Source organism: Juglans regia, chromosome 9 (genome assembly GCF_001411555.2).
Source record: "Juglans regia cultivar Chandler chromosome 9, Walnut 2.0, whole genome shotgun sequence".
NCBI classification, from domain to species: domain Eukaryota; kingdom Viridiplantae; phylum Streptophyta; class Magnoliopsida; order Fagales; family Juglandaceae; genus Juglans; species Juglans regia.
The window spans coordinates 9,395,971-9,419,175 of record NC_049909.1 but is presented as its reverse complement, the minus strand read 5'-3'; the positions used below and the strand labels follow the sequence as shown (position 1 = coordinate 9,419,175).

The following is a 23,205-nucleotide window of genomic DNA, read 5'->3' as shown; positions in this document are numbered from 1 at the left end:
AGTTCAAAAGTTCAATCAAGAACAAAAGGAGTAAACTCAACTCACAATGAAAACTCAATATTGTCTAAAGAGAACTTGTGTTGGACAGCTACAAGGTATTTAAATACCTAAACCCCAATTAACCCTAGGCCATAACAAAGCCCCTTTTACTCAAAATGCCCCTGGATGAATAGTGTCGTGACTACAGTAATGCGGCTATAGTAACTCTTGAAACCCTATTTTAACAAAATAAAACATATCTTGGCCAAGCATCCTCAAGCCCAATTATTTTAGTCTAATTCCTATAACTAATAAAATATATCTTTTAAATAATTTAAACAAATTGAAAGTCTTCAATAACAATAGGCCCAAACAATAACTCTAAGTCATGTCTTCCATAGCTTGTATCAAGTGGATCAAACTTGGTTTTCTGTCTTTCAAGCCTATCTTGAGTGTTGGGCTCATGCTAGCTTCATCTCAAGTGGATTGCACCAATCCTTACATTGCTTCCTTGATCTTCTTGGCTCTCAATCTTATAATTGGCACATCTGGAACTTGTAAAGGATCTTTAAAATTAGGCCCACCTTGGTTCCCATCAGCCTTAGTTTGGTGATTTCAGACATAGGGTCATAAAAAGGGGTAGGGCAAAATGAACTTGTAAAGTGTAACACTCAGGCCCAACACGAAGCTCGTGCTGGATTATCTTGGGAGAAGTTGGATTATTTTAGAAGTTGAGTCAAGGCCTATTAGTGTTGGTTAAGTACTCGACCCATGAAAATAGGGTTAAATCAAAGAGATTATTTGGACTGTGCTAATTGGCCCAACCATTTATTAATTCCATACACTAGCTGGAATGTGGGCCTAAATACTTTGAAATGGGCCCAAGAACCCAAGCCCGTAAGAACCAATGATCAGAATCCACACCATGCACGTCTCCACGCCCGTTTCCACGCTATGCACGTATCCACCCCACTAGGGTTCATGACATGGTGTATATATAACCGGCATGTGGATAGTATGCCAAGCTAGGGTTGCTGCAGCCTGAGTTTTCAGTGAAGCACCTCCTCCACGTAGCTGCCACTAGCCACTACCTAAGGCCTAGCCTACTGCAACCCCACAAGCCGCAAGCCCACGTTACCATTGACCCATACTCCTCTGCCACAAGAACCCACGTTCAATGGCTTCTCCACACCTCCTTCCACAGCCTCAAATAACGTCAACCTACTCCTCAACCACTGGTGGTGCCATCACCGTAACCCAACCGTGAACCCACAAGTGGTGCAACCGCAGTTCATCACACGAAGGTCTCTGTTTTCCCCACATCGAAACAAAGTAGTTCCGTAACATGAACTAGCCACCACTACATCTCGAGAAGAAACTGCATGTCGCCATCCCCCTCCGCAATGTCGCCACCTGCATAAAAAGTGCCACCGGGCACCTCATGCCACCCCAAGCCACCGCTCTCTCTCGCTTTCTCTCTCTCTCACTCTCATCACTCTCTCTTTCTCTCAGTGCTCTTCCACCTCGCTAACCACACACGACCAAAGCCTAGTCCCTTGCTTCGCCGCACACCTCTTTCCCTCTCGGTAAGCCTCAGCCGTACCACCCCTCTCTAGTGTCTGCCTTGTTTTCAAAATAAGAAAGATTTCTATTGTCTTCTGTAAAGCATAAAGTAGAGTAATTTGTGATAAAATTACACTTATGCCCTTTGAGTTACAAGCCAAAGTTTGAACTTGTATTTTTATCTTGGGCATCATTTTTACCATGGGCCTCAGTTGGTTTGCAGAAAATTAGTATAATATTTTTAGTGGGCCTACTCGCACTTTATATTAGTACAAAAATTTTATTTTATAATTAATGTATTAGTCAGAGGAATTAAATGGATATAGATGAAATTTGAGAAGTAATGATATTTTAGAGATAAGAGAATTTTAGACATTTAGGAAAAATATATTATTTTAGCATTTCAAGTTTAAGTATCGAAATACGTGTTTGATCTAAAATTTACGGAAGCTACATCACTATTTAATTGGTGTCGATTAATATTTGCTCGGCACTATTGTCGATTAATAAAAGAAATGAACTGAGGTTGATTTTAGAAAATATGCATATTTTGTTATGAAAAGAAATTTGAAACAATCTCAATTATTTTTTTTGCATTACTCATGAAATTTTGTATAAGAAGAAAATATTTTTTATCATGACTGGTGTAGGCATGACTATTTTTGGCATTCTGTTTCTGAACTGTGTAAAAATGAGTGAATATGAAAATCTGTGCATAATTATATGACTATGATCTGATTATGTTTTGTTCTGAATATATTTTCTACTCTGGCATGATATGATTTGACTTTTAAAAACCTCTAGCATGACATTTTGTTTCTATTCCATTCTGACCTTATCACGGGTATAAAATTATGGCCTTTGTACAGGTTGGCACCAACTTTTATGTTTCCGGTGCACCCACTTTGGAAGAAAAATGGTTTTCTGCGTAGTCTTTTCTGTGTGTACACTTGGGACTCCGGGAATGAATAAGGAGAAGATTTCACATTTTGTTTCTGCTCGGTTGGCCGCTGGGGTTTGCCAAACCCTACCTTGGGGGTTAAACATAAAATTATATTATGATGTGATGTTTCATTTATGTTATGCCAAAGGATTTTGAATAAGAATGTTTCTGAAAGTTTTGCTCTTATATTTTGATAACATCTTCTGATTCTACATTCTGTAAGTAAAGATGATTTTGCATTCTAAAAGCAAATGAATATATATGTACTTTATTCTGCATTCTAATTTTGGGAGGTTGATTATATTAAGGTAGTTGCTTTGAAACAATAATTTTTATATGGCATTGAGAATTTGGAGTCTATATATGTACTGTGAGATATGATTTTAAGTGACAGGAAGTAACTCTCCAACCCCTACGGGACCGGGGTGTTACATAAAGCTTTACAAACTCGACCAAAGAATGGACTGTATGGGATTCAAACAGCCATCGGTATCTAGTCAGGGCTTTTCCTTCCATGTGGAAGGAGGCCAAATGTATTTTTTGTAGATGATTTACTCCAGAATAGCTTATGGTTGGGAAAATGTGAAAGGTAAAATGCATGAGAAATAAACCGATATGGAAAGAGGAAGAAGTGGGCTCGGTTGGGATGGGATAATCACAAAGAAATAAGATGATCCAGCTATAGTTCTAGTAAAATTTGTTGAGCTACTATACATTAAAACTCCGATGGTTTGCCTAATCCATTGCATCAAAGTTTAAATAAAATTAGTCATATTTGAGACTACACTATTATTTAACCACAATGCTCTAGAGAGACCATGTGTGCTTCAAGGGCAGGTTTGAAGAGTGAGATGACACGAGAATTTTGTTAATAGTATTAAGAGAGTTTGTGAATAGTTATGAGATAGTTTGAGTCGAGTATCTTTTGGGTTTTGGGAAAGGAGAGAGAAAAAATTGAATAAAAAAAATTGTAAAATTAATATATTGTAAGAATATAGTTTTATAATATTATTTTTGTTTGGGATTTGAAAAAGTTGTATTGATTAGTTTGAAAATTTTGTATTTTAATTATTTTATGAGATGAGATAAAATGAGATTAGATGAGAATTTATGTCTCATCCCATACCCCAAACCTGCCATCACCCATTTCAAAAAATAGGCCCGCGTTTTTCTCTCGAGTTTGAGGCGAAAGTTTTTCTCCTTCCTGTCAAGTGAAGGTTTGAGTTTGCTGCATGCAACGTGATCTTTCACATTTCATTGTTTGATCACCTCTAGCCACTGATGGCGGAGGACATTACTACTTTGTGGGACAGACTGTCTTTAACGGAAGAGGAGGCTAAGGATGTAGTTGTAAGGAAAGATGACATACATGTAACGTTGGAAAGGGGAAGATTCTATTTGATTGGCAAGATTATAACAGACAAGAGAGTGAATCGTGAGGCTTTTAAGGTTACTATGTTGAAGATCTGGAAAGTGGATACTACTATATACATTATTGTCGTGGGTTTCAATATGTTTCTATTTGAATTTGCCAGTGAGATTGCACTACAAAAGGTATGGGATGGAGAACCTTGATCATTCGATCAGTGCCTTCTTTGCTTCAAATATTTGATGGCCTTACTCCTCCCTCTACTATGTCATTCACACATACTTATTTTTGGGTTCAGTTGCATAATTTGCCATTTGGGTGCATGAATACTGAGATTGGTGTTTCATGTGGAGGTTGATGATATAGGTACTAGTTGGGGTCGTTTCTTATGTGTGCTTATTGAATTGGACTTTACTAAGCTTCTAATTCGAGGGAAAGTACTTAATATACAAGGGAAGAGGTCTTTCATACGGTTTAAATATGAGAGGATATCGAAGTTCTATTTCTATTGTGATATGCTCTCACATGGCACGAATGGATGTTCCCATAAGCCTGGGATTGGTTCTGATATGGATGTTTCTGGACTGCAGTAAGGAAGAAAAGGAATCATATTCTGAGTATTACTGATGAGAGGGGGAATGTTTATACCAAATCTAAGGATATTGGGCAAGCTTTCACTAGCTATTATCAGTCACTTTTCACTTCATCTAATCTATCTAACATTGACTTATGTCTTGCTCATTTAACAGAGAAGGTTTATGTTGAGATGAATGCCAAGTTAAATGAGCCTTTTATTGCAAAGAAGTTGAAAGTGCTCTTTTTTCAAATGGATCCTCATAAAGGCCCTGGTCCTGATGGATATGCTACATTGTTTTTCCAAGATCATTGGCCAATAGTAAAAGAGGAGGTTTGTCAGGCAGTTTTATCTTTTCTAAACTCAAAGCAATCAATAGCTAAGATTAATTTCACATATCTTGTTATGATATCAAAGAAGTTCAACCCTCACTTTTTAACTAAATATCGATCAATTAGTCTTTGTAATGTGAATTACAAGATGATTGCAAAGGTTTTAGCTAACAGATTGAAGTGTATTCTGTCAATCTTAATCACTCCAACTCAATGTACTTTTGTGCCTAGGCATTTAATCTCTAACAATATATTAGCAGCATATGAAATCCTTCATACAATGAATAGTAAAATGTATGGCAAGAAGGCTTATATGGCATTGAAGCTTGACATGAGTAAAGCCTATGATCGTGTGGAATGGGTGTTTCTCAAGGCTATTTTGACTAAGTTAGGCTTTGCACGGAATTGGATTCAATTGAGCATGGAATGTGTATCATCTTCCAATTTTTCAATATTAGTGAATGGCTCCCGTAAGCAAATTTTCAGACCATCAAGAGGTTTAAGATAAGGCTGCCCTCTCTAACCATACCACTTCATTCTATGTGTTGAAGCTTTGAGTTCTCAACTCTATGCTGCTGAAAATCAAGGATTAATTTCTGGTATGCCTATTGTTAGGGGTGTGCTATCCATGAATCATCTATTCTTTACAGATGATAGTTTGATGTTTTGTCAAGCAAATATGGTGGAATGGGGAAGACTGAATCACATTTTAAGCATATATGTAAAGGCCTCAAGGTAGCTTGCTTAACAAAGATAAGACTTCTCTATTTTTCAGTAGAAATACAAAATTCTCAACAAGGTAGCTGGTTTAAATGACCATCCAACATGGAGAAATACTTGGGACTTCCTAGTTTGGTGTGTAAATCTCAATTGAGGGCTTTCCAGGATATTGTGAGCAAACTGCAAGGCAAGATTGTGAATTGGAAAAATAGATTTATATCTCAAGCTAGAAGGGAAGTTCTTATTAAGGTAGTGCTCCAATCAATCCCAACATACTACATGAGTGTGTTTCTTTTGCCTAAAACCTTATGTCAGAAGTTAAACTCCTTAATTTCAAATTTCTGGTGGAGTGGCATGGAAGATTGAAATAAAATGCATACGAAATCTTGACATGTAATATGTACTGGTAAGCAAAAAGGAGGGTGTGGATTCAGGGATCTGATTGGTTTTAATATGACCTTATTAGCTAAACAGGCATGGAGATTTCTTACAGCCCCAAATTCCCTACCTAGCAGAAATTTTTAAGGCTAAGTACTTTCCTTCATTCTCAGTGCTGCAAGCCAAATTGGGGTCAAGACCATCTTTTGTGTGGAGAAGTATGTGGCAGGCTGTAAGGCTTCTTAAGGATGGTCTTATTTAGAGAGTGGGTAATGGTAGACAGATTCATGTTTGGCAAGACAGATGGATTCCAAGGGAGAGCTTGTGTATGATTCAATCTCTAGTACAAACTTTGGGGCCTAATGCTTTGGTTGAGGACTTAATTGATAAAAAGATTATTTGGTGGAATGTTCAATTGGTTTAGTCTATTTTTAATGAAGCTGTTTCTGATGCAATATTACAGATACCTGTTAGTGTGTTGGGCAACCCTAATAAATTGGTCTGGAAAGGGGCTCATAATGGCATCTTTTCTGTTAGAAGTGCCTATCACATGTATATGGAGACAATCTGGAGTTTAAATGGTGAGACATCTAAAAGAGCTGAGTATGATTCCTGATGGAAAGAATTGTGGGCTCTAGCTATTGCTAATTCTGTTAAGAATTTTATGTGGAGAGCATGTTCAGATTCCCTCCCAACTAAACTGAATTTTTATAAGAGAAATGTGACTGTTTATGCTTTATGTCCTATCTGTTTGCTGGAATCTGAATCTACTGGGCATATCCTATGGTTAGGTTCTGCTGCTATGGATGTATAGATGATGGGAGATAAGAATATGCAGAAAATGGCAATTACTAATCTGGATTTTGCTCAAATGTTTAAACAGATGGTTGACTGGTTGTAAGGAAGGGAGTTAGCTTGTTTTGCTTATGTGGCTCGATCTTTATGACACATAAGAAATTTCTTAATTCATGAACAATAGTTTACTTATCTCTCATTTTTATTTCAGCATGCTGTCAATGAATGTAATTCATATCAACAAGCTATGGAGGTCATTTTTCACTAGCAGAATTCAGCTCCAAATGCTATAGTTAAATGGGAGTTTCCACTAGATGGATATATAAAGATCAATTGGGATATTGTTGTACACAAACAAGCAAATAAGATTGGAATTGACATTGTGCTTTGAGATTGGGAAGGGGTTGTGTTAATGAGTTTGATGAAACCCATGCATTTTTGCTCAAATGTTGATATGGCTGAAGCAAGGGGCTTAAATGAAGATGTAAAATTGTTTAAAGATCTTGGCCTGCTTAACTGCATGTTTGAAGGTGACTCTTTGATTGAGCTGAATTATTGCATATTTTATACATTTAGAACCAATATATTTTATTTATTTCATCACATTATTATTAGTTTTAGATGAAAAAATGGTTAAGATGAATAAATCTCAGTTGTGATTTAAATTGGTTAATAGCATGATTTATGCTTAATTTTATAATTTGTGATTTAATTGGACAATGTTTATTCACATGCACAACATATTTTTGATATTCTATTATTCCTATTTTATTTTATTTCTAATTTCAAATTCAAAGGACTTTCAAGTGAGCAAGACGTTGGAACAACTTAAGAACTTTCAACGAGTGTAGGACTCTTCTAAGGATAATGATGGAGTTTGAGAGTAATTCGGATCAGAGTCCAAAATGTGTTAGGAGACAGAATGGACACACTTTAGTATTTTAATCATAACTTTCCATTCAAGTATCAGATTGATACGATTCTTAATGCGTTGGAAAGCTATCTTAAAGGGCTACAAAGTTATCTCTAATAAGTATTTCCAAACTCAAAATCCTAAAGCACGTACGTGGCTGCCAAGTTGAGTTCTAAAAATTAAGCGATTTTGTGTGCGGGAATATGAAGACATTAGAGTTTCTTTCCTACCCTATTTAAGCATATCATTAGCACGAAATTGAGGATATTGGAGAGCAGCGCCGCACTTTTGAAGAACTCTTTCAGGGTCCAATTGCCACTCCAGCCGCCTCCTCCATTGCATACCACCTCCATCTCCATTCTTTTGGCTTGCTCTTTTCACTCTACTATTTATTTAATTTTAGTTTAAAGTTTGTGATTTATTTTTGAGATATTTGGCTTAGACTTTTGGGCATTTTATTTGCTGTTTATTTACTTCGTGTTATTTATTTTTCTCGCTTCTTTAAGGTTTCATTTAACAGTATTACACTTGCTATGGATTAATTTTAAGAATTTGTGATTTGAATACAAGGATGAACCCTAGAATCTTGATTTTGGGACTTTTCAAATTCCAGTTCGTATTTTGTCAATTACTTTCTAATCTAGTTTAATTCTTATATTAGTTTTATTAATCTCCCAGTTCCATTGCATATTAGATCAATTAAAGCTTGATTAGGACTTAAATAATTTATATTTTATTGTTTAATTTTCAGATTAATTAAGATTGTTTAGTTTTGTTGATTTTTTTATTGTTAATTTCAATTTGTTAGTTTTTTCTACATTTCATTTCGACACTCAAAAATCCAAAAATATGAATCTACTCCATGACTAGTGCCCTTTTCATTCTTGTTGCACTCGTCCATCCATTTCACATATCATCATTTTTATTTTCTCTTTGTGAATATTTTCACCATTTTAAACGAGTTTGATTTTAAGTAAGTTTCTCTGAGGAGACGATCTAGAAATGTGTTCCTAATTATTACGCAACATCCTCCTGTACTTGGGATAGCCTTTGTGCTACACATTTTTGAGTGAGTCAAGTTTTTGGTGTCAGAGAATAGTTGTTTGATGTAAATTTAGATTCATTACTTTTTATTTTTTTTTATCTCAAATGTTTCTGTCACTATCTTATCTCTGATTACACGTTTCACTTATCACCTACTACTCAATCACTTGAACTTTATTTATGCTATTTGGACTGATGTTTTATGTTATGGATGAGGGACAATTCAAATAGGTTGGTTAGAGTTATATCGAGCACTGAGAGTAGTATACACAGTCCAGAGATAGATAGTTCTTCTATTTTTTAGATGAGGACATTGAAATTGAACATACTATGGCTGCACTTGCACCACGCACTCTTAGAGATTATTTACAGCTCACTCGCACCACTACACCATCATGCATTATTTTACCAATTGATGCACCTAATTTTTCTATTAAGTATGGCATGATGTCAAAGATACCTCAATTCTACGGAACGGATTCTGAGAGTCCTTATCAGCACTTGACAGATTTTGAGTTGGCCTGTACTACTTTTATCAATGAGCCACTACTGATGAATTTATTAGACTTCGTTTATTTCCTTTCTCTTTAAAGGATAAACCGAAGATTTGGTTTAATTCTTTGAGGCCTGATTCTATCTCTAGTTGGTCTGATATGCAACGTGAGTTCGTATAAAAAAAATTTCATTTACAGAGAACTCATTATTTACAAGAGCAGATCAGTCAATTCAATTAGAAATTTGACGAGACTTTCCAGGCCAGCTGTGAAAGGTTTATGGATTTGGTGAACATCTGTCCACATCATGGTTTTGAATCCTGGAGGTTGGTGAATTATTTTTACACTAGTCTCACTCCACAATGCAAGCAATTTGTTCAGACTATGTGCAATGGAGAATTCTTTAATAAGGAACCTGATGAAGCATTGTTATTTTTTGATTATCTTGTTGAGAGCGCACAACAATGGAATACTTGCACTGATCGAGTTTCATTGACAGCACAGCCACTGAGGGCTATTGCTAGTGGGGGCAGATATGAGTTTAAGGAGGACACTAACGTTCAAGCCCGAATGGCTACATTGACTAGAAGATTAGAGGTCATGGAGATGGAAAAAGTGAAGGCTGTGAAAACAGTCGAGGTATGTTCTTTATGTGCTGATTCAAACCACAAGACCCAAGATTGCCCAATCATGCCGGTATTTCAGGAGAGTGGCTCTTAGCACATGCAATCAGCGAACTTGGTAAATAGAGCACAGAATCAACCTTTTTCCAATACATATAATCTGGGGTGAAGTAATCACCCAAATTTCTCATGGAGGAATGATCAGCCTGGCCGGTCTCCACCACCTTCTCAGTAGCCATTTTATCAGGCTGCTCCTCAGCACCAATATTAGTCATATCAGAGTTCTCATAGCTATCCTTTTGTAGCATCTCTCAGAATTCTCAGCCTCAATCATCTGCGAAGAAGTCTCTAGATGACAGTATAGCACTAATGGCCAATACACTTTAGCAATTCATGTAGATTCAGGCCACCACAAACAATCAGAACACTCAGGCCATAAATGACTTGCGGGGCACCATCAATAAAATAAACACAACATTGAGCACTCAAGAGAAAGGAAAATTTCCAGCACAGCCTCAACCTAGTCCTCAAGTATACCGGCAACAATAACAGCAAGTGCATAATGTCTCAGGGGAGATTTTTTAGACAGCGAAGGCCGTTCTTACTTTGAGAAGTTGAAAGGAAGTTTCCCAACCAGAGATTACCATTGACAGACAGGTAGTTGCTCCTGCACCTGAAGATGTAACAGAGACTGATGTAGCTAAAAAAGAACCAGAGGTAGTGAGACCAGAGATGAAGAAGCCTATGAGTGTAGATGCTGAAACTAGTAGAGGGTACCAACCTGTGGTTCCCTATCCTCAGAGATTGGCAACTAGCCAACAGAACAAATACCATACTGAGATTCAGAAGATTTTCAAGCAAGTAAAGATTAATATTCCACTCTTGGATGCCATACAACAAGTTCATTCATATGCAAAATTTCTAAAGGACTTGAACGGAGCAAGTCAGCACATTGATATTGAGTGAGACTCCTCAGAAGTTTGGAGACCCTAGCTCTCCCCACATTTCCATTATGATTGGTGAGTCACACATTAGGAGAGCTCTACTTGATTTGGGGAGTAGTGTTAACTTGCTACCATTCTCAATGTATGAGCAGTTGGGATTAGGTGAGCTAAAAAAGACCTCCATCAAGCTACAGTTAGCTGATAGATCAATCAAGGTGCCGAGGGGTATTGTTAAGAATGTGCTGGTCCAGATGGACAAATTTTACTACCCAGTGGATCTTGTAGTTCTTGATATGCAGCAGCCAGCCACTACTATTTGCCAGGCATTTGTCATCCTTGGGCACCCATTCCTTGCTACCTCCAAGCACTGATAAATTGTCGAAGTGGAATGCTGAAACTCACATTTGAGAATATGACATTGGAAATGAATGTGTTCAATACTTGCAAGATGCCTGGTGATTGCGACAAGTCAGAGGTGCATGCTGTTGAAGTGATTCCAGAGCTTAAAAAAATAAAGAGAGGCCTACGATAATTCCCTCTTGGCAAAGGAGCGAATGAAGGCCTTGCATGACAAGAAGATCCATGACAAACATCTTGTCTCTGATCAAAAATTGCTCCTTTACAATTCAAGACTGTATCTTTTTCCCATAAAGCAGAAATCTCGATGGAAGGGGTCGTACATTGTAAAGAAGGTTCATCCTCATGTGGCGGTAGACATTGTCAATTCGAAGAATGGAAATAGCTTCACTAGCAATGGAAAACGTCTAAAGCTGTTTCTGAAGGTCTTTGATCCACACGAAGAGATCTTGCTTATGCAAGATTCTAGGGAAGTGTTTTGATCTTTTCACCCTTTACAGTTTTCTTTACTTGATTTTTTTTTTTTTTGTTTTGCTTTGATTTTATATTTCATGTTGATTTTTTTTGTTTTGCTTGCTTATTCTTGTGCACTTTGTTTTCTTTCGTTTGATTCATTGAGGAACATGTCTCTCACTAATTGGGGGTAGCGTGTGTGCACAGAATTTAAAAAAAAAATGGAAAAAAATTTGCATTAATGTGATTAATGTGATGTGCATTGATTCACATATGATTGACAGTCATTCTAATTCTAGTATTTTGTGAAATCTAAGCATCTTGGTAGAGTAGTTGAGCGGAATCATTTTGTGAAGATTTATTTTCAAGCTTAAGCATAGAGCATATTTTTTTATGCATCATATTTTGTTGATGTGTAGCTTGAAATACCGGGATGCTATACCTATTGAGATAAGACTTGATAAGATTTTTGTAGAACGAATGACAAATTTTGAAGGATATTTTGCACATGCTTACGCTTGTAGTGTACCTTATTAACTGTTCATTGATTTAACACAAGAAAAGTAAACTGCAGGACCACCGAGCCATGCTCCAAAAAGAAAAAAAAAATGAAAAAAAAAAAGAAAAAAAAAGAAAAGGAAAAGAAAGGAAAAAAAAAAAGAGATTTGAAAAGAATAGGAAAAATATAGATAAAGGCGGCTAAGCTAGATTTCCTAAGTAAAGGGCTAGAAACAGTTACGCAAGACTTTGGAGGTTGAGTGTTCAACTTTTAAAAATAGAGCTAGCGTGAAAACTGCTAGTCCCTTGGGTTTTGAGGTAGTTAGAATTAGCAATGATTAATCTTAACGTTGAAAAATTCTATGACAAATCATGGCTAGTAATGAGGAACATACAACCCGTTTAGCTCCACACACACATTTGAGTTCTGAGACATTTGCCTCAATTCTATGTGAAAGATTATTGAGATAGTTTTGGTGGGTATAGCTCCTGGGGATTGAGTAGTAACGTGTCACTTTTGTGAGAATTCAGAATTATGTTTGATTGTTTCTGTTTGGATTATGATCTTTATACAATATTCATCTCAATTAATTTTCACTATTTTGCTCAAAGATTAGCAAAATGCTAGTTGGAGGGTGTGATTTTGCTGAATTATTGCATATTTTATATATTTAGAACCAATATATTTTATTTATTTCATTACATTATTATTAGTTTTAGATGAAAAAATGGTTAAGATGAATAAATCCGAGTTGTGATTTAAATTGGTTAATAGCATGATTTATGCTTAATTTTATAACTTGTGATTTAATTGGACAATATTCATTCACATGCACAATATATTTTTAATATTCTATTATTCTTATTTTATTTTATTTTTAATTTCTATTATTTTATTTCTAATTTCAAATTCAAAAGACTTTCAAGTGGGCAAGGCGTTGAAACAACCTAAGAACTTTCAATGAGTGTAGGACTCTTCAAATAAGGATAATGATGGGGTTTGAGAGTAATTCGGATCAGAGTCCAAAATGCATTAGGAGAGAGAATGGACATACTTTAGTATTTTAATCATAACGTTCTGTTCAAATATCGGATTGATACGATTCTTGATGCATTGGAAAGCTATCTTAAAGGGCTACAAAGTTGTCTCTAATAATAATTTCTAAATTTGAGCTCCTGAAGCATGTACATGGCTGCCAAGTTGAGTCCTAAAATTTAAGAAATTTTGTATGCGGGAATATGAAGACATTATGGTTTCTTTTCTACCCTATTTAAACATATCATTAGCACGGAATTGGGGATATTGGAGAGCAGTGCCGCACATTTGAAGAACTCTTCCAGGGTCCAATTGCCGCTCCATCCGCCTCCTCAATTGCCGGTAACCTCAATCTCCATTCATTTTGCTTACTCTTTTCACTCTCTACTATTTATTTAATTTTAGTTTAAAGTTTGTGATTTATTTTTGAGATATTTGGCTTAGACTTTTTGCCATTTTATTTACTATTTATTTACTTCATATTATTTATTTTTCTCGCTTCTTTAAGCATTCATTTAACAGTGATTACAATTGTTATGGATTGATTTTGAGAATTTGTAATTTGAATACAAGGATGAACTCTAGAATATTGATTGTGTGGCTTTTCAATTTTCAGTTCGTATTTTAGCAATTACTTTCTATTCTAGTTTAATTCTTAGATTAGTTTTATTAATCTCTCAATTCCATTGCATATTAGATCGATTAAAGCTTAATTAGGACTTAAATCATTTCTGTTTTATTGTTTAATTTTCAGATTAATTAAGATTATTTAGTTTAGTTGATTTTTTTTGTTGTTAATTTCAATTTGTTAGTTTTTTTTACATTTCATTTCGACACTCAAAAATTTAAAAATATGAATCTAGTCCATGACTAGTATCCTTTTCATTATTGTTGCACTCTTTCATGCATTGCACATACCATCATTTTTATTTTCTCTTTGTGAATATTTTTACCATTATTAACGAGTTTGATTTTAAATAATTTTTCTGAAGAGACGATCAAGAAATTTATATTATAATTATTACACGACATCCTCATACACTTGGAATAGCCTTTGTACTACTATTTTTGAGTGAGTCAAGTTTGTGACTCTTCACATGTTGTGATTGCCATACATAATCAGAAAGAAGAAGTGGACAGCTACAATTCTATTAGTGTAGACATCAAACATGTGATGCATGGAACTTACTGGAGGGTAAGACATGTCAAAAGTGATGCAAACCAGGTTGCACATCGGCTTGTCAGCGAAGCAGTGTTGTTAGATGAAGAAAAGATTGATATTGACCTTATTATTCTTTGTATTTTAGATCTTATAATGGCTGAATGGCAACATCATCCTTAATATATTACAAGTATTTGTTTGGTCTACACAGTTAGTTTGCAAAAGTTTAAACTAAAAAGTTTACAGTCATTTATAATTAAATGCGTTAAACCATGACCCACGCCGTCCCGCGCATCGCGTGTCTGCTTTTCTCCATAAAGAATGCCAGAAAATATAAAAATTTGTCCTTTGATGGTCACTCAGATGGGAGCCTGGGACGTTGTCAATTGTCGGAATGGGTACAATTGATCGATGCAAAATTATAATTGTATAATATCGTAATTTTATAATAAAATGATAAAAAAAAGTATATTTCTTAAGGATTGATAATTTATTTTTGATAAATATCAAAATTATATTAATCTCGATTTTATTCGAAATATCCAAGATCTATCTTATAATTCCATCTTTCGATATCAAATTACAAGAGTAAAATCATCTAATTAATGACCAATTAATTAAAAGCAATAAGCTCAGAATAAATCAGACAAACATAGAAGAGAATTAATTCAAATTAGAATTGAATAGTAAGCATAGTTTGAAACTAGATTACATCATTTTTCTAAAATAAAAAAAATTTAATTCATATTAAAAATTAAATTTAATATAAATGAATTCACCATAATTTTTAAAAATAAAAAATAAAAAAAATAAACACTAAAAATACTCATTACAATCCAAATCTCTCAATCGCAACGTCAGTCCGTGATCGTTTTTCGGATCTGCGTCGCCTATTTATTTTTCTTCTTCGGCTCTCTATATCTTTTTTCTTTCTTTCTTTTCTTACCTTTCACGTCACTCTTCCTTATTTTTTTTTTCTTTTTTTTTTTACATATCCGTCCCTCACCTCCTTTCTTTTTCTTTTGAAAAGTCAAATTTTCAATTAAATCTCCTTCGTCCGTGCGTCTTCCAGACTTTTCGTTTTTTTTTTTATTTTTTATTTCTCACGAACTCTGCTTCTTCCTTTTTATCTTTTTGGAAAAGAGAATTCAAAAGGCTCCAAGACCAGCTCACTCTTCAGTTGCGGAAAAATTAAATTTGTTTCGTGCGCGTCCCTTCCGGCCTTTCGTCCCGCTCTGTATTTCTACCAAGTCAAAACCGCGTGCATCCATTCCGTTCAACACCACCTAACCCATAATTTGCATTCCAAAGTCTAATGCCAAGTCAATCGACTTGCTTTGTGTATACCCGTTCAAGAAAATCCCACGCAAGCCAAATCATTGATCTTGACTTAAAATCAAAATAAGTATTCATATTGCGTACATTTTTCTAATCCGAAATAAATTTAAATATTGACAATGAAGTCTAAAATTAAATAAAATTAAACTAAAATTAAAAATTAAAAAATAATAAAATATATTAATTATGCAATCATGAACAATCAATATAAAAATATAAAGTTGAGCTTTTCACTCCAAACACTTTTATTAGTCCAGCTATAGGCCAAAACTTCGCCGTTCCTCTTGCTCTAGCTGAACGTTCTTCCTCTCATTATTCCAACACAATCCCAGCATATATATTCGGTATGAAAATCAACTCTTCTCTGTAATATCTTTAGCTTATATCTACATAGTTCTTTTAAAAAACAATTTGTTCTCGGTAATTTGATCGAATTTCCTTTTCTCTTTTTGTTCCGAAGGAATTTGACAGTGTATTTAGGACCTTTTGTGCAGTCTTTATTATCTGGATGTTTTCAATACGACTGCCTAGGACTCTGGAAGGTTTCTTACAGTCTAGAGTCCTTATTCTCCTCTGCTTTCGTTATGCAAATGCTCTGCTTGATGGAAAAAACCCATCTGGGTCATCTTCTCTTTCTACTATACTGCTGCTTTCAGTATATATACCTTTTCTGCAAAACAATCTGATGGCTGGGGTTTCATTTTGTCCTGAACTTATTTGTTAGGCAATGGTTTATACTCGTTTGGTAAAGATACCATTTTTTTTTTCTTAATCAAGCATATTATAGATTAAAAAAAGATACAAAGTTTAAGGAGGATCCTTTCCACTATCAATAACAAAAAACATCTAGGAATTTTGTCTAAGGGTAGCTTTCAAAAACATGATTGGTAATTGCCCATTGCGCAATTGAGTGCGTACATCGATTTTGATATTGATGTATTTTAGCAAATTTCCAATCTTGATGAAGATTGGCTATGTGCGGAATATCCTCAATAATAGTTGATATTTTCTAGAATGAAGAGGTATCTGGGCTTTCAATGGATGTAATTACTGATTGAGAATCTCCTTCTGTTATCGCAAGACTTTGAGATGAAGTCATATTGGATGCTAGCAGTGCTGCTTTTGCTTCTGCAATTAAAGGGATAGTAGTTTGTACATTTTCCGTTATTATGCCCAGAATATCTCCACTATAATTTCTTTGAATTGCTGAGACGACTGAAAATTGATCTCGTACTGCTGCATCAAAAGAGAAACTTTGATAGTTTGGAGGAGGAGGATACCATTTATCTTCTTTGCTTTGTTGATCAATTTTTTCTTTCGACGCTTCTTTATAGTTTTCATAGATGTGCTTGACCTGAACATTTGCCTCCTTAATTGAAAGAGAAGTGTGATTATGAATGATGTCATTTCTCTTCTTCCAAATAAAATCTATCATTATGACTGCATATAGTTAGAAGTGGTGTCTTTCCTCTTTTCAAAGTCCCAGCTTTTTTCCCGGATAGATAATCATTTGAATCCAGTCTGATATAGAAGCAATAGGCAAATTAGTAAGGTTTAAAGGCCAGCTGCTTTGTTGCCATAGGATTCTGTTAATTGGACATTCAACAAAAAGGTTCATAAGAGTTTCTTTCTCATGGTTACAGAATACACATTCTTCTGTTTCTCGGTGGGAGATGATTTCACCAAGTCTTGTTCTAGTAGGAAGAATATTCCAAAGAAGTTTCGAAATCAGTAATTTATGATGATCGTGGATTTTAAGGCTCCACATTGGCTTAAAGAGTGCTATTAGGGGTTTTGCTAAATTGGAACTTGATCTAGCATTGTTGCTTGATATTCGCGATTGATTGCAGTATACCTATCAGAGAGAAGCTACTGTCAAACCCTGTCCCAATTCTTGTAGTGGAATTGATCAAGCTTACTTTATTTTCTTTTCATATCCACTATTTTATATGAATTTGAGAGCACGTTTAAAATCTAAATCCATAATTCCACCACAAATCACAAATCACTCTTAATTTGGTAGAACTTTTGGACTATTTTTTTTTTCTCCGTAGTTTTATCAACAAATCACATGAGTAATATCAGATTTTCGGTTTGCCCACTTAATCTAAAATCACCATATATTGGTCATCTTCTTTTAGCAGGAGACAACTGCTGCCCCCATCCATCCTATAATTTTATTGTCATATAACAATGACAGAAACCACATTGGTCAAGAAGAAACTGGAAGGCAAACTGGTCATAGTCACAGGCGGTGCTAGTGGCATTGGGGAGGCGACTGCACATCTTTTTGCCAAGCATGGCGCGCGTATGGTGGTCATTGCTGATATCCAAGAAGAACTAGGCCATCAGGTTGCCAAATCAATTGGTTTGAACCATTCTATATTCATACGTTGTGACGTTACTGATGAAGAACAGGTCAAAGCCATGGTAGAATGGACAGTCAAGAATTATGGGCAACTTGACATCATGTTTAGTAATGCAGGGATTCTTAATAAGTCGGATCAGACCGTACTTAACCTAGACTTGTTGGCCTTTGACCACCTATTTGCGATCAATGTACGTGCCATGGCTGTATGTGTAAAGCATGCAGCACGTGCTATGGTTGAAGGGCATGTGAGGGGGACCATTGTGTGCACTGCCAGTGCAGCAGCAACTATGGGTTCAACCCATAGCACTGATTACTTTATGTCAAAGCATGCGGTGCTTGGACTTGTTCGATCAGCGAGCAGGCAGCTAGGGGAGCATGGGATTAGAGTGAACTGCGTATCGCCCTCTATAGTTGCGACTCCTTTGGCATGCAGTAAAACCGGAATGGATGCAGAGCAGTTGGAGAAGGCAGTTGAGCCGCATGCGAGCTTAAAAGGAGTTGTGCTAAAAGTGGGGCATGTGGCGGATGCCGTGCTCTTCCTTGCATCTGATGATTCTGGATTTGTCAATGGGCATAACCTAGTGGTTGATGGCTGCTGGGTTGACTAGGGAATCATGTTGAGCATTAATAATTAATCAACCTCCAAGAATCAATGCCACTAAATCTAGTGTTTGGAGACGAAAAACAACAACTATAATAGATGATATTGTATAAAAACATAGGAATAAAAAAGTGTGCATGTGTATGTATGCTTGTATGTTGGTGTGTAAAGCTACCATGTGATGAGTTGCATATCACAAAATGTATGTCGCAATCCTATACCTCTGCAAGAGTGGAATGGAGTCACTGTGGAATTTGTATTGGGGTAATAAAGGGCTAGAGGTTTGGGCTCAGCCGCGTTGGCTATTTGTAGGCCCATTTATTTGCTTTCTATTGGCCCTTTTGGCCTTTCGTTTGTTGGAACCGTGTGTTTGGCCTTTTGTTATAATTTTCGTTTTAGTGTGCTGGGCTTTGGCCCCTTAGTTAGTAAATGTTTGACCAGTATATGTAGTTGTTGTCCCTCTTTGTAACGACATACAAAATCCTTAATAGAAAGCTACTTTCCTTTTCTCTCTCACATCTTCATCTTCTCTGGAGGTTGCTCCCTTCGAAGGAGTCTGTTACTAGAAGAAATACAGCAAGTATTTGGGATGTGTTACAAAGTGGTATCAGCGAGACACTGGTCTCTGTGTTATCATGGAATATAGTTTTGTATCCCTAAACAAAATAAGAGAGTTGACATTAATCCAAATGTGTTCTTTCAAGTGTAGAAGTGTCAAGTTGAATCAAGAATAAATCCAGGATCGTATTTCATAGGGAGAGTATTAAAAACAATCTTGAAAATGCTATGTAAAATCTTATAGGAGGTTCCATGTGAATTCTTTTTGAACTTTTTATGGTTATGTAAAAAAAGTGTATGAGAGGATTTATGTAATCTAATTACAAAAACATGCTATGAACATATCTACATTTGAGTCCAAACCGAAATGAAGTATCAAGTTCATTCCTACTACTTAACATGTAAAGAGCTTTGAAAATAAAAGAAACAAAGTATGAAACTAAATATAGCAAAATGAAGTCAGAAACACTTGAGATTTCAACAGAAAAGAAGCTATAAGAAGCAATTTATCAAACACTTGAGCTGCGGATGGGTCTCTTTTTGATTTGGTTCTTAGTTAATGTTTCGTGTTGCTGATTCTCAACTATCAATCCAGTCGAGGAATTGATAATCGGAAGATGGAGAGTTAATGTTTAGATTTGCACCATTTCTTTAAAAGTCCTCGCTACATTGCCAGCCAAACCCATAATAACATCTGACTAAAAAGAACCTTGATAAATTTTCAAGCCTTTGTTGTGCCTTACGTCTACAACAAAGCATGAATAAGAGTTTCTATCTAGTTTCAAATCAATTTCAGGCTTCCAACATATTAAAAATAACGTTTAAACCAACATAAATTTCATTAATTTAAAAATTCAAAACCAATCAAATCCCATTCCGCAACCCAAGCTACAAAGTTAGCCTTGCATCATCTTTTCACTTAAGCAACTTAATCATGCAATTTTAACACTTTATCACACCCACAACTAGTTTTCTTGTAACGCCCAGTCCCCGAGGGTCCAGAGAGTTAACTCATATAACCTGATAATCAACTCTAATAAGGCTAGAGTACTTCCAAATTCAAGAATATATATATTTCCCAAACTTCAAATCAAACGTAAATACTTCAATTAAATGAACCATATAAACTCATTTATCCAATTTTCAATCCAACAACCCAAATAAAATCAACTCTTCTTCATGTCTCAAATAACAAACTAGAAATAATGAAACATTAACATAAGTCTCCATAAACCGTCTAAATCCACTGAAGCAAACTTAAGAAAATATAAATAACTTTCAACATCAACACTAATACTACGAGATACCCAACAACCATTCACTGCTAATCTTTTCCATAAACTCTAATACTGATCCTCAGCTGAACCATCAATGTCATCTTAAATATTATGAAGATTAAAGGGGTGAGTTATCAACAACTCAGCAAGCAGAGAGCATATACTAGCATGTAAATATGAGCATTTATAACATTTGATAAGCAAAACAAAACATTTACTTTCAGAATGCAAAAACAAAACTTGGTACAAAAACATTAGAGCGAAAATTTCCAAAAAATGAACTTATTCCCAAAAAGAAAATCCGTTGGCATTTCCAAACTGAAACATTATAATTAAATCATCTCTTAGCATCACATCGGGACAATACCATATTTAACCCCCGTGGTAGGGTTACAAACCACCATTATACCCGTGGCTGGGCCATATTTCATGTTTCACCCCCGTGCTAGGGTTATAAACCACCATTATTGTAACGCCCCAAACCCGGCTGGCCTGGAGAATTACTACCTGTCACTTAAGAACATGTTTCTCAACACAACTAAAATAAAATTCCAAGACTTTATTAGTAAAACTCAATCTCAAGTACTCTAAAAAAAACCACATTAAAACTCTACAAAGTTATTACTGCAGCAAAATAAACTAAGGAGTCCAAAATCTCCCGGTAGTCATAACAAACCAAACTAATAACTTCAAAAGTCTTACTAAACCCAAGCCCAAGATATAATTAAATCTAAAAGACATTAAAACTAAAGGACATCAGAATTCATTCTTCTAACATCCTCTCCCGGCTTAAACATGCTCACCAATCTAATCCAGGTCCTTAGTTGGACTCTCCACATCATCTGAAAAATATTATGACGATAGGGGGTGAGTTATCAACAACTCAGTAAGCAGAGGACATATGCTAGCGTGCAAACATGAGCATTTACAAAGTATAGCATGCAGAACAAAACATTTTCCAAAGTTATCATGCAGAGCAGAACATATTTTCAAAAGTAACAGAGTGATTGTTTTAAGACATGTAAAACCCATAATACTTTGGCATAACATAAACTGAGTATCATCATCAGATCAAAACAGAGCATCAAACAGAGCAGAGACCATGTTTCACTCCCGTGGTAGGGTTGTGCTAACCCCGGTGGCCAAACCAGGCAGAGACAGAGGTGAAATATTTCCTTTATTCTTCTCGGAGCCCCGAGTGTGCACACAGGAAAGACCACAATAAAACCACTTTGTTTCCAAAGTGGGCGCACTCAGAGACAGAAAAGTTGGTACCAACCCAAACAGAGCAGAGCATAACAGAGCAGAGCAGAGCAAAGCAGAGACAGAGTCAGATACGAAAACCAATACACCATGCCAAAGGTTTTCAAATGTTATATCAAAATAATACAGAGTACCAAAATAGAATCAGACAGTTTACCCACACTGAACACAAAAGCCAGAACATCTTTACAAATAAATGCACCACTTTTCATATTCTCAATATCGCTCCTTTTTCAGATTTCAGAAACCACATGACAGAAATTTAGCTCATGTCTACACAATGCATGTCAGAACATATTTTTCTCTTTTTCGTACAGATTTCATAAGTATGCAAATAAACGACCGAGGTTGGTTTTGTTTTTCCCAAGTTCTCATTTCACCACAAAAATATGCAAAGTTTTCAGAAAATCAACCTCAGTATCAAATAATTCGTGTAAGGCCTAGCATAGGAACCCCGCTTACCTGGATAATTTAGCTTTTCAGAATTTTCCTAAAAAATGTCGAGTCGAAAATAAATCGTCACCTATAAAAATAATCACATAGTTTCCGTAAGTTTTTAATCAAACACAGATTTCGATATTTAAGCCTAAACTTCTAAAATAACCTATTTTAATATTTCAAAACTTAAAACCGCCAAAATCCCAAAATATATCATCACTTCCTAAAAATCACCAATATTCATCATGACCCACATCAAACTCAAAACACCAATATTTAAACCCGAAACAGCCAACAAATTTCATAGCATAAACCAAACTCACACTAACAACTCCATCATCCAATCGAATCGACCCCCTTACTCCTCGGACTCAGTCCGGCATAACCAACCAATTTACAGTAAATATGACTTAGCGCATAAATACATTTAAATCTCAAAAGTTCTTTGGAAAAAATACTTACAATGCTATAATATAATTTTTGAAAGATCACGGAGGTGCTAGAAGCAGCAACACAGCAACAAAATAGTGCCAAATGCACTGTGGCCGTTGGTCTCAAAAACCCACTTTTGAACGGGTGCAAACGAAGACACCCAAAACGGATGTCGGTGAAGCTAGTTGTGGTGGTGGTTGGCCGTGGGTGGCGGCGCAATAGGCGGTTGAAGTGCAAAAACACCCAAAATGGAAATATTGATGGTGGGGCTTCACCGGTGACAGATCGGAGGTGGGGTTGGGTCTATTGGGTTGCTAGGAGGTCGAGGATGATGTGGTGAGAAGATGGTGGCCGGAGGTGGCACGACGGCGGCGCAGCGGCGCAAGGAGTGCCGCGGCTTGGTGGTGCGCGTGGGAGCTAACGGCGGCGCGGTTGGGGCTGAGATTACAGGGGCGTGGTCACCGGTGGCTGGGGAGGACGGTGAGCTGGGCGGTGTCGCGCACGGCGGCGCGAGGCGGCAGGCCTGGGTGCATGAAGGAATGGACGGAGAGAGAGGGAGGACGGTGCGCGAGAGAACCAGGAAGAAAGAAGAAAAAAGAAAGAAAAGAAAAGAAGAAAAAGAAAAAGGAAGAAAATAAAAGAGGAAAGAGAAAATGTAGGGAAAGAAATGAGGTCCAATCCTCACATATTGGGTCACAAAAAATGATCCAACGGAAACGATTTTAAAACAGCAAGTGAAATAAAAATAAT

General features: G+C 36.0%; 1 protein-coding gene across 2 annotated transcripts; it reads left to right on the top strand.

Moving 5' to 3' along the window:
* Positions 1-15,752: 15,752 nt before the first annotated feature.
* Positions 15,753-19,003, top strand: LOC108995398 ((+)-cis,trans-nepetalactol synthase NEPS1-like). 2 transcript variants are annotated; one of them, XM_035693750.1, is made up of 2 exons: positions 15,753-15,859; positions 17,660-19,003. In XM_035693750.1, the coding sequence occupies exon 2, from the start codon at positions 17,709-17,711 to the stop codon at positions 18,492-18,494; it is 786 nt and encodes a 261-aa protein (XP_035549643.1). In that variant the 5' UTR covers positions 15,753-15,859; positions 17,660-17,708; the 3' UTR covers positions 18,495-19,003. The 2 variants fall into 2 exon arrangements, with proteins under 2 accessions (XP_035549643.1, XP_035549644.1); XM_035693751.1 differs by having other exon boundaries at positions 17,657-19,003.
* Positions 19,004-23,205: the final 4,202 nt, after the last annotated feature.